The 12,327-nt window shown below is 34.6% G+C and overlaps 1 protein-coding gene across 1 annotated transcript in view; it reads right to left on the reverse strand.

The window, feature by feature from the left end:
* Window positions 1-411: 411 nt before the first annotated feature.
* Window positions 412-12,327, reverse strand: part of adgb (androglobin) — a 140,506-nt gene continuing 128,590 nt past the window's right edge. The window contains exons 33-35 of the mRNA XM_088625171.1: window positions 9,012-9,135; window positions 2,590-2,773; window positions 412-2,069 (exon numbers count right to left, since the gene is read on the reverse strand). Coding sequence (XP_088481297.1) covers window positions 1,875-2,069; window positions 2,590-2,773; window positions 9,012-9,135 — 503 coding nt within the window. The 3' untranslated portion in view covers window positions 412-1,874. The remainder of the gene's footprint in view (window positions 2,070-2,589; window positions 2,774-9,011; window positions 9,136-12,327) is intronic.

A 12,327-nucleotide genomic window follows, 5' to 3' on the forward strand; every position in this document is an offset into this window, starting at 1 on the left:
CTCCCTTGGCCCATCCTGATGATACTGTACCTCCACAGGTCAAGAAATTGCATTCCCTTGGTTGGTGTAATCAAATTGTGTTGGTGTAAATACAAAATAATTACATATTATATTATGCCTTATAAGCCATTTAATATTATCGATAAACAGTCATTTTAAATGTTGGTTGCATTAATTGTCAAGATTCACATTTATGATTTTTGCATTGGTTTTGTCTACCTCTGCCAGGTGGTGAGTAATCCAATCCAATCTGTAGTGAGAGCAATCAAGCAATGCACAAATTTCCGGATGGCATATCTTATACAAGCACCACATGATACATCCCCGATAAAGAAACACACATAAATCTTACTGACAAACAACAGAAAGATAATAACATTATCATGGACAAAATTGACCAAAAAGCCTGAATTTGGTAATAGCTTTTAATACATCAAATCAAAGAAAAAAATGCATTACATTTATTATTTCTTAAAAGAAAGTCAGCAGGAATAGATACAGATATAGTGTCATACTTCACCTTTTCAGCAATAGAATGATACCACAAGATGGCACTGTGGTCCTTTTCATCCAGCTTCCAGACTTTATAGATATGGCATGAAAAAATCTCTCTGAATCACTAAATGAACACCAAATTGAAGGAGGAAAATTGTTGCATAGCAATTTCTAAGATAAAAAAATATTAGAAATATGGCAAAGTTTCCACTTTAAACAAAATAATGATGCGTGTAGCAAAGTAGACACACCATATGTTACGCTTATAACTCTGAGGCATTAACAAAATAACCTACAATTTTCTTACAGAGTCTATATCCAAGACTCTGTAAGAAAACTGGATTAATTATACATTTAAGGCTCCTTTACCTTCAGAAAAATTACAATTTTTGGCTGTTTGTAAGACATTTCTTATGCTTAATAATTTTATCAAGCTTACTGACACGTGTTGACACAGCTTTGTGAGTCATTAGGGTAAAAAACTTCAATATTTAAATTAATAGTAAATTAAAAAAAACTATGAACTTTTATTTAAGAAATAATATGAACCAGTTTTTTTTACATTAAGATGATATGATCAAGAATAAAAGTAATGGGAAAAAAAAACATGCACACTTGTGAACAAATGTCATCTCCATAAAAAATACCAATTGTATACATACTGTAGGTTTTGCCAATGAAATAAAAGCAGAAGCAACAGCATACTCCTTGAAGATACTTCATAAACAAGAAATATGACATGAAAAGGTTTTCAATACAGATATAGAATTTAATAATGTTCCTTTGCAGGATATTTACTATTTACTGTGTATACTCAATTGGAGACAATTTATTTGTCGTTCATGGCAATTAACCTTAATCTACTGTAAGTAAAATACTGTAAAAAAAGTTTTAACTTAACAATGTAGTGTTTGAATACTCTGTCACTTTGACTTGGTGGAATATGTTTGGTGGAATCTAGATTTGACTTAAATCTACTGTTTATGAAGGAAAATGACTTTTTGGAGGAGCTAGCTTGATCCTGTTGTCACCATTATGATTACAGTCTGACAATGTGACTAAGAGATTCACATTTGTATAAATATGATTCAAATTTGAGGTCTACTACCACTTACTCTAAAAGATTAATAGCATCTATACTGCTTATTAGTCAGAAGGAAATTTTAAGGATATAAGGCAAATGAATGCTGAATAACGCTCAGCAAATTCCGTTTTAAAAATGACCAAAAAAATACAACTAAGAAAATCAAGACAGCTGCAGATTTTACCTAAAATTCCAAACCAGCACTAAAAAGTTATTTCTAAAAACAAGCAGTAGAAAAAATACTTTGAGGCTTAATAAATACATATGGAAGCTAAGAAGTAGTAGCCTCAGCGTTTTACTTCTTCTTGCTGGAACTCTTTCCCCGCTTGGGGCTCTTCTGACGTGGTGGGGAGTTTTTCTCCAGCTCAGCCTGACGAGCTCCCTCCAGTGCAGCATCCTCCTCCTGTTTCCTGAGCTCCGACTCCAGCAGCTTGCTGCGATACAACTCCCGTGCTGTCAGGATCTTCTGCCTGTTTACATCCAGTACCACCTGCATATGTGTGAGATGTTGTACAATCTCGATAGTTTTGTGAAACACATCCCCTTTTATAAATATTTATTTTTTTCTTTTAAATCATATAAAGTGAAAACTGTTGATAGCAGACTTCAGAAATGCTTTATTTTAGACAAGGAATACCTAATACTGTATGTGCAGCAGAGGTTATTACAACAAGAGGAAGGAGCCCTGTCTGCCTGAAGCAGACCTAATGGGCACATCACTAGATTGTCTAATATATGATCAAATGGGAGAAAAAATAATCCCTTACTAGTAATGCCTACAGCTGCAGGTGTACAAACAACAACGAGAGACTATGAGAGACTCCATTTTAATAAAAATGTCAGTGGCTACATGGCTAGCTGTCAGCCACCCTGGAATGAAGCTTACTTTCACTCCTTTTCAAATTTTGATTGATGAGCATGGGCATTTTGATGAAGCAAGAAGTGATAGGTAGCAAAAAGGGTTTAAACAGGAAACAGTCTTCCGTGCTGTAAAATTCCTGGCTTCTCACCTGTAGCTGTTCATACATCTGTAGCTGTCTTTTCTTCAGCTCCTTTCTTGACAGCTGCTCCTGTTCTCTGTGCTCCATTATCAGGTCTCGCATCAGGCGGAACCTTCGGAATTCTTCTGATTTCTCCCTCTCCTGCTGTAATGTGATGAAGTCGTCCTTCAGCACAGACTCTTCTTTAGATTTTCTACGAAGAAACAAAAAACCTTAACAGCTTTATTTCACCAAAAACACATTATACTTAACACTTATAATAAGAGATACTCTTGCTATTAAACACCCACAGGGATCATTACGTGTGCTGTTATTTGAATTTATTATAGAAATCCAAAGCAGGTACTTGTACATTTTTTGAGCCTCTTTCATGTATTTCAAACAATTGATCTATTTCACTTAATAAAAAAGGGAACCTGTAGTTCCCCAAAATGCTATTGTCACTATACAGTAAATGCTATTCTGATCTGAATGGGTGTACAGGCTGATTATTTGCTGCCCATGCACTCTGGCAAATTTAATTAGGTGTCACTCTCTAAAATGACAACTGGCCATATAAACATAAATACACCCCAAAAAATTGAGTTTTGGTGAGCAGTAAGGTGTTTCAATCTGCCAGTCATAGTGAATATGCAAATTGCACTGTGCTTTGCTCTGTTAAGGAGATTAACAAAGGAGTGATATACACAATGTGAGGGATAAACAGGCTCAATAGTGACTCTAAAAGAACTCTACACTTTGTGTGAACAATTCAATATTCTGTTATCATTTTTATGTTTGAATAATTTAATAGGGCGGCATAGTGGTGCAGTGGATTGTATTGCTGGCTCACAGCACTGGAGCTTTTATCTATGTGGAGTTTGTATGTTATCCCAGTGTTAGCATGGGTTTCCTCCTACAGTCCAAATATGTACTGAAAGTTAACTGGCTTCTGGGAATATTGGCCCTGGTGTGAGTGCGTGTGATTGTATCTGTGTGTGCCCTACAATGGAATGGAGTCCTGTCCAGGGTATATCCCACCTCATGCTCGTTGCTTCCTGGGATAGGTTCTGACAACCCTGTATTGGATAAAGTGGTTAGGAAATGGATGGATGAATGAAGATTATGTGGGGAATACTATATGAATATATTAAGAATTCTAATAATTTATTGTTCAATCAAGAATACTTTAATAATGCAAAATATAAATAAATAATTATTGAGGTCTATAATTGCTCCCACAACGTTTTGTAATTTTGTAACATATACATTTTGCATGTATATGTACTGTATGTATATATCAGTCATGTCATTTCCTGAAATATGATAAACCCATTTTTATTTTATTTTTAAAAAGAGAAACCAGGAGGAATTAATTTCAAAAGAACAATTTAATCACCAAAAGTTGGGAGAATCATTATTACTGTCTTTGACCTTCATATAACACAATTATGAATATTGAAAAAAAAGTCTGTAATCTTTATTAATGAGTAATCTTGAGGGGTGAAACATTTCAGACTAATTTTACTTTCATGGTATAACAGGTTCTCCTCCTGTTACTTTGACACGTGGAGTAGACATTAGATGGAAAGGTAACATCAATGAAAGGAGATCTCTTGAGGGACAGCAAACTTGGTTTGCTTAAAATAGCTTTTAATGAATATACCAAAATATTATCAGATTAAATTAGTAAAAATTTGCTACAAGGGGGATTCACAGGGGAATTATGACCTCACTTAACCTGCTGTGCAATGAAAGATAGTTTGCTGCATAAATACAAGCTTTCTTTAAGTTTCACTGCTAACACTTGAAATTGCAAATTTAGAAATACAACTTTGAGAATAAAATGGGGAGATTTTGTTTTGTTTTTGAGATTTTGTTATAAAAACATCACTGATAAGTTTTTGTAGTGGTGGTTAAAATGATGTTTTTATTGGTTGTTTTACACCATATAAATAATTTACATACTATATTATACCTTGGTATATTAAAGAGTTTTTATTTCTACTGGAATTTATCATTTCAAAGGTTAAGATGAAGTATAGATGACACTTCGTTGTCTGACATAATTTCGCTTTTCCCTAAACATTGATGGTGCAAAACATTGTTACAGTACATATACTGCATAGTCACCTCCAGAATTATTTGCACCCTTGATAAAGATAGGCAAAAAGACTATATAAAATAAACAACATGGGTATTGAGCTATATTTCATGCTCACCAATATATAAAACTATATTCTGATATTTTGATGCAATTGCTAAGAGAAAGGTTTTTTTTGTTAACAAGTAATAACTTTATTTCCAAGAAAGATAGATGTCAATATTTTTGGCATCCCTAAATATTCTTATAAATAAAATCAAACAAAATTAAATCTGTGTTAACATTCTATCTTTTGCATTCTACTCATCTTAGTTTTAGGTACCTGTATTATGATCTTCCATTGGTTCTACTGGAGTATATAAGTGAGAGAAAACACATATAAAATTCATGTGTCATCCATCGCCATGGAGAAAGGCAAATAACTCACAAACGAAAAGAGACACATAGTTGTTACCCTTCATAAATCAGGCAATAGGTACAAAAAAACAACAACTAAATATACCACTAACCAGTATTAGCAAGTTTTAAATTAATACGTTTTAAACCCCTGGAACAGTGGTGAACTTGTCTGTTAGAGGATGAAAGTGTATCTTGCCCCGACATACAGTAAAGAGGATGGTTTGGGAGGCAAAGAAAAATCCAAGGGTCACAGTTGGAGAATTACAGAACTTTGATGTATCTTGGGGTCAGCAAGTCTCAAAGTTTACAAATAGACACCACCTCCATGCCAATAAGCTACTGTAATTGCAAGACCTTCCAAAAAAAAAAAAATTATTGAGATGAACCCAAAAACACAAGAACCTGGAGTTTTATAAATAGCATTGGCACTTGTATTGGAACCAGGTGCTATGATAAAATGAAAATAAAGCTCTTTGCCCACCCACACCAATGGTGGGTTTGGCATTAAAAGAAGAAGACATATTCAGAGAAGGACATAATACCTACTGTACTGTAAAATATGGTGTTCTAACATACCATATTTTACAGTACAGTATTTTACATAAGGTGTTCTATAAAAATATATTTGATGTTATAGGGCTATTTTCCTAAATCCTAAAAAATCTGGTTGCCAGGTCTGGTCTCCCAGGAGGTTTATGCTTGGCCTCAAGTAGATCTTCCAGCAAGACAATGATCACAAGCACACATCAAAATCCACAAGGAAATGACTGACCAAAAAAGCAACATTTCCTTTTGACTATTCACTCTCTGAACTTGAACCCCATTGAAAACCTGTGATTTGAATTAAAGAGGGCTGTCCATAAGCACAGACCTAAAGATATCAAAATACTCTGTATGGATGAATAGTATAAGATATGTGTTCTCCCAATGTGTTATTTATTATCATAAAACATTACAGAAAAAGGCTCAGTGCTGTTATCTGTGCAAACATTACTGAAAATAGTGGTGACAATAATTGTGGCAGATAAGTTTTGGGAGATAAAGTTATTATTTGAGAAGTAATTTTAGCTTATTCTATTGAATCTTTGCTAAAGTAAAATATATTGGAAAATGTTGGAAAATTACAACATACCTGTGTTGTAATACAGACTGTGTTTTATACAGCCTTTTTTACTCATCTTTATCAAGGGTACCAGTAATTTTGGAGAAGATAATATACTTCTGCCTGGACAGGTTGGTACTTAATGAGTATTGCATAATATGTCATAAGAGACCAGTTTGGGCTAGGCTAAAATGTGTACTTCAGTGTAATTGGAGGTGCCCTTAATCCAGACAATCTGTGTGAAGTGCCTAGTGGAAACAAGGCTTTGCATGTTAAGTAAAGCTGAATAGTTTCATTCATGCTGGGACCTTTTATTATCCCAAGCCTCTTTTAGAAAATTGATCATGCATTTTTACTGTAAGGAAGGTATTTTCTTTTTTGTATTGTATTCTTTGTTGTATGTAAATTGAAAGATTCATATGACAATCATTTATCTTAGTGGACTAAAAGTGCACAATATATTTTATCTTTTAAGGATTAAACTGTTACAATGATTGTGAGATATATATATATACAAGTGAGTGAGTGTACCAGGAATAAGAAAGTCTGAAAGTTTGGCTTTAATGCAAAAAAGATAATTCTGACAAGGGTTCAGGACAACTGAAAGACCCTAGTAGAGAATAGAAGGTAAATATCCAACATTAAGCATGGCAGACACTAGCAAGGGAGAAAAACACTTCTAGAACATTTTGCAAATTAAATTAAATGTATCAGTCTTAGCTGTGGATTCTGGTTGATTATGTAAGTAAAAGGTTATGAAAAGGAAGAGCAAAGTAACATATCACAGGTGGAAAAGGCTAAAATGTATTAAATAATGTAATGACAAAAAACAACAAACAGGTTTAGGTTCAATGGGAAATAGGTGAATTGTGCACCAATTTCCCATTGAAAATGCTGGAAGGGCATGGAATTGCATGGTATGGACAATGCAGAGAAAGAAGTGAGATCTCATATGGGAGGATTCATTATTATTTGACAATTATTATTGATTTTATTGTTTTTCAATTTCTTTAACTCATAAATGTAATGAATGTTCAATATTGTAAGAATATAGAATAGAGCAGAATTTTTACTCATTTAAGGTGGACTACTAAATCTATTGAAAATTCCCAGGGTGCCATACTTTGCAGTATAATGCTTCTGTAAACTAGAGATAAGGCCTATTATTTCACTTAGACTTAAGTGTAATTAAATATTTCTAATAAGCTTTATGTGCCTTGACAAAGCAGATTGGTGCCTCTCCCTAATGCAGAGGAATTTGGCTAAAGAAGCCCCCTCTGATTAGAGACTTCATAAAACTCAGTGTTGTATCAATGATATACTTTATAGCACAGATGGGCTCCAGCCAGTCTTCAGTCTAGTTCATTCCTAAACACCACAGAGGTCAAAGGTCACTATCCATCACCCAAAGGAAGATCAAACAAATGGGGATCTGTAGGTGTGTACTAGAAACAAACCTGATAGCAACTTAGCTTATCACCAACTTGTGATTTAAACTTTAAACATAAACTGGAACATGTCCTTTTTCTCTGGTGAACCACTGGCTCTCTCAATCTCTCTCTAAACTGGCAAACTGACTTTTACAACCATGTGAGCACAAGTAGTTGAAGTCAGAACTTAAAACTTGAATCTCCAGGATGCCAGGCTGAGAGAGTGAGTCAGTAATGTACTGAATTCTGCCCAAGATATTCTTCCTGAATCAGAAGAAATCTTGTGTTTACAAACCCACTGTTATTTTCACCTGATCAACTTAATTGATCACTGTTGGACTTTTTCTTTTTGACAATTTCCAGAACATTCTGAACAAAAAGCTATAGCATCGAACAAATTAAGTTCCCCTTTGTCTACCATGTGAACCTCAAGAAGAAAAACTCCACAGACTTTTTTAAAGACTGTTTTTAAAGCTCTCTCTCCCAGCACCGAGTAACTGCTACAGCCAGCTTTTACCAGCACAGTTTAAACTCATCAAGGACATCTGGTTCAACAGATCTTTCAGTATTAAATTTCATTATTCATGTTATTCTCGAACAAACTATTATCACAAATAAGTTTGATGCTTAGTTCATAATAGTAAATGTATATTAACTTGTGTCTGAAACTGTAAATGTGATTCAGTTTTACAAGACTGATAAAACTAGACAGTGATGCATTATAGAACTAGTCAATAGAACAGTCAATGCGTATTTTAACTCTGAAGTTGTTAACTCTGCTCTTTGTAATCCCCGAGTGAATGATCTGCATTTAGCATTCACAGCAGATTGTTTCACAGAAATATGCTATTATGTTTTTTTATTTGTTATACATGTTTTGGTTATATCAATATATTGTATATTCTATATTTAGAATCTGTGTGTGAGACTGTAAATTATTATGTTTGAGTCCTAAAAGTGGTCATGTACTCTCACAATGTACTGTTACAAATTATGATTGTTACAGAAAATTAAAACCTCCAACTTCCTACACTAGCACAATTAAATGTACAATAACACAAAAAATAACACTTTCAGTTGTTAAATGAATCCTGCATGAAATGACAACGGTAATACCATAATTTATCTAGAGACAAAGACTGAAGGAAGGTCCTTCACTATTTTGTGGAGTGTTGGCTCCCAGGGAGCTGGCAGATGTCATTTGAGTATTGAGCCCACAAAGATATTACTGCAATATGAGGGGCAAACAGTGAAAAGTAATAGCCTTTGTATACAGTACATCATGGCCTGTTTGAGAGAGCAGGCATCTTCTAGTTGCTGGTATCTATAGGGGAATGCTCTATTTTAAATAGGAAAAACTTAGAAAAACAATAATGATCATTTAAAATGACAATATAATACAAAAATCTACTCAGACCTGATAAATGGAGTCAGATCTATGAGAGGTGGCATAGTAGGCTGGGAGGAATCTCCTTGAACCTGGTGATGAAGATCTAGACCTGGTGGTGTTGATGGGTCTTCTGGTGAAGGCGACAGAGCAGCTGTAGGAGATCAATATGAAGTATTTATTTTTCATTAGTATCAGAGAAAAATGTATTCTATAGTGTCTACAAATACTGTCATGTACACAATACATTTGTTGAAGAATCTTTATAACAATTCAATTGGTACCTTTTCAAACTCTTTATTAATATACGTTATGAGACATAATGTCATATGAAGCATTTTAATGGTGAAAGACCACCGTCTAATTCTTAGTATCTCTCTTGCAAATGTATTGTTGCAGGTGCCTATTTAACACCAAACATTTGGCAGGGAGAGAGCCTGGAGCTGGGATCACTGTCTGTTCCAGAGTGAAGTGAGGGAAACTGGTGGAGCTGGTGGATTGTGATATCCCAGTGACCCTACCATTCATACCAGAAATCCTATATCTTACTTCCTCAGTTAGTCTGGGCTCAACCCTCCATGTACGCAGTATTTCAAAACATATTAAAAGTTAGGTTCATTTGCACAATGGCGTATCATTTAAACTGTGATAAGTCATGCTTCGTGGCACCCCCCATCAATTATGTAAAAGCAATGCACTAACCCTATTTCGGAATGGTACTGTACTTGAGTTTAAATCAAAATTGAAGAACTCGGGGGAGATATTTGATTCAGGCTTGACATTTGACCCATATGTGCAACATATGTAAAAACATCGTTCTTCCTCCTCAGAAATATCGCCGGACTATGCTGAAAAGCTGGTAAACTCTTTTGTTTTCTCTAGAATTTATTACTGTTACTTTATCACTGGGGTATCTACAGTATATCCTCTTTGAACAAACTATAGTATGTCTAGAATTTGGCAGTCAGAATCCTGAACAGATCTAATACAAGTGCTCACATTACTTCTGTCTTGGAGTACTTGCACTGGCTTCCTATAATGTTTCTTGTCAACTTAAAAATCCTCATGCTCACCTAAGGCTCTACAGGGCTTGGCATCTCAATACCTGTCAGAGTTACTATCATCCTACTCCCTACCTTGTAAACTTTGCTCAATATATGGGTGACAGGGCCTTCTCTAGCTATGCCCCAAAGCTCTGGAATTCTATCCCTAAAGATTTCAGAGCGTAAGCTTCCCTGAGCTCTTTCAAATTTAGACTCAAAACCTTCTTTTTTAGAAATGCTTTTATTTAACTGGTTCTGTGTCTGCCCCAGTGCTTTCCTTCTGTATTCCAAACCTTCATTGTAAATGTTTGATTGTGCTATCTCCTCTCACTGTGTATTTTTTTCTTCTCCCTCTGTAAAGCTCCTGAAGAAGGAGGTACTATACAAAATAAAGTTTATTATCATTAAGAATCTCAAACTATAGAATTGACTCCCTCCAATGATGTCCCATTTAGTTCAATTACAATGATACATAACAAATGTGATAGTTGGTTTTGAGCTTTTGGTCTTCAGGATTGAATCTTTGCATGAAAAAGGCTTTGAACACTTACTCAATGAACATATTTTAGTTTTTAATTTTTCTTTTCTGACATTTTACTTCTTTCACCCATAAACGTTTTCAGTTTGAACAGTTTGAATATAATTAAAATATTAACTTTAAATATATGTATACAGTACATACTGCAACTTGTAATTGAACAAAATGGAAAATCACTGGAAGGCACCATAATTTTGTAGAATTGTAGTATGATATAGTAGTATGATTTTTTTTTACTTTTGAAAAAAATATTTTTATATTTTTTATCTTTAAGGAAATCGGTTACCTACAGAATAAAGATTTTCAACATTTCTCAAAGTCAATTTTTTAAGACTTTAAAACCTTTCTTTAAAAAACACCTGGTTTCACTTTTGACTCCTATTTCATCTTTGTTTTTTTGACATCCTACTTTGTTTTTTTATAGTTTGTTAGATAAACACTGTAGAGATATCTCTTATTTTGAATTTGACATGTACTTGTCCACATTCTGATAATTACACAGATCTTAGTAACAGAATTCCTACACCCATATTACATGGAAAGTTTGGAAGACTCATTTTTAGAAAAGTCTCACACAGAGATGCAGTAGCTTCTATAGATTAATTCCAGGGACATAAATTAAGAGAAAAATGGGTTAAAAAAATTTAATTGTTTAAAAGTGATGGAAATCCAAGGTGCATCACTAACCTTTTATCAGTGTTCAACATAGTTCCTATTACTGTCTGTTCTGATTTATTAATAACAAACTGCTATCTTCAATCCACACTTTTGTTTTGCAGAAAAGTGTCAAAATAATGGTCATGAAAATATTTTTATCAGTATGAGCAGTTTTTAAAATCTTTTTAAATCTAGTTTTATCATTATAAAATCTCACTTTTGGAGGTGGGCTTTCCAAATGATGGCAGTATTCTTCACACTACAGAAGTGTGATCAGAGAATAGTGTGATTCAAACTCTTTAAATCTCATGGTTTTATTTTTTTTTTCATCCATTATCTGAAATCTTCTTACTCCTAGCGAGGATTGATACTGGAACACTTGTTTGTCAGAGGGAATAAATTCAATTTTGAGACACCAGTTAATCTAGTGTGTTTCTGGGAGGGAGAATCAGAGCACTCAGAGAAATCCCATCCAGACACTGGGAGAGCATATGGAGTTCCCCAGGCCAGAATTGAACCTATTGTATAAGCTGTGAAACAGAAGCCTAAACTGCTATAACCCATGTCACCTCTTTCAAATTTATTTATAGCTTTTATTTTTATGCATTTGGGTGAAACCTACATTCCCTTCATGGTGGGGCACCAACCAGGTCGTTAGCCTTGAACTTCTTGGTAATGGATTCATAGGTATCTCCAGATATCTCTAGCTGTTGGTGGCAAATCTTTCACTGTAGATCTCTGACTGTCCCCATCAAAGAAGAAGTACTGAGTGTTTTATTCCTTATGTTCAGCCTCCAATAGCAATCATTACAGCATTCATTTCAATAAATTTAGGTAAGAATACATTTGATTATTATTTTTGTTTTGCAGTAGTTTTTAAAATATAAAGCTGTGTTTACTTTTAAGCCAGCAGCCATATCACCCTGCAACTCACAAATGGCAACCCACTGAAGCTAAGCAGGTGTGAGCTGGGTCAGTACCTGGATGGGAGACCTCCTGGGAAAAACTAAGGTTGCTGCTGGAAGAGGTGTTAGTGGGGCCAGCAGGGGGTGCTCACCCTGCGGTCCACGTGGGTCCTAATGCCCCTTCGGATGAAACGTAAAACCGA

This window comes from Lepisosteus platostomus, chromosome 3, assembly GCF_059453375.1.
Source record: "Lepisosteus platostomus isolate fLepPlt1 chromosome 3, fLepPlt1.hap1, whole genome shotgun sequence".
In the NCBI taxonomy this organism is placed as follows: Eukaryota; Metazoa; Chordata; class Actinopteri; order Semionotiformes; family Lepisosteidae; genus Lepisosteus; species Lepisosteus platostomus.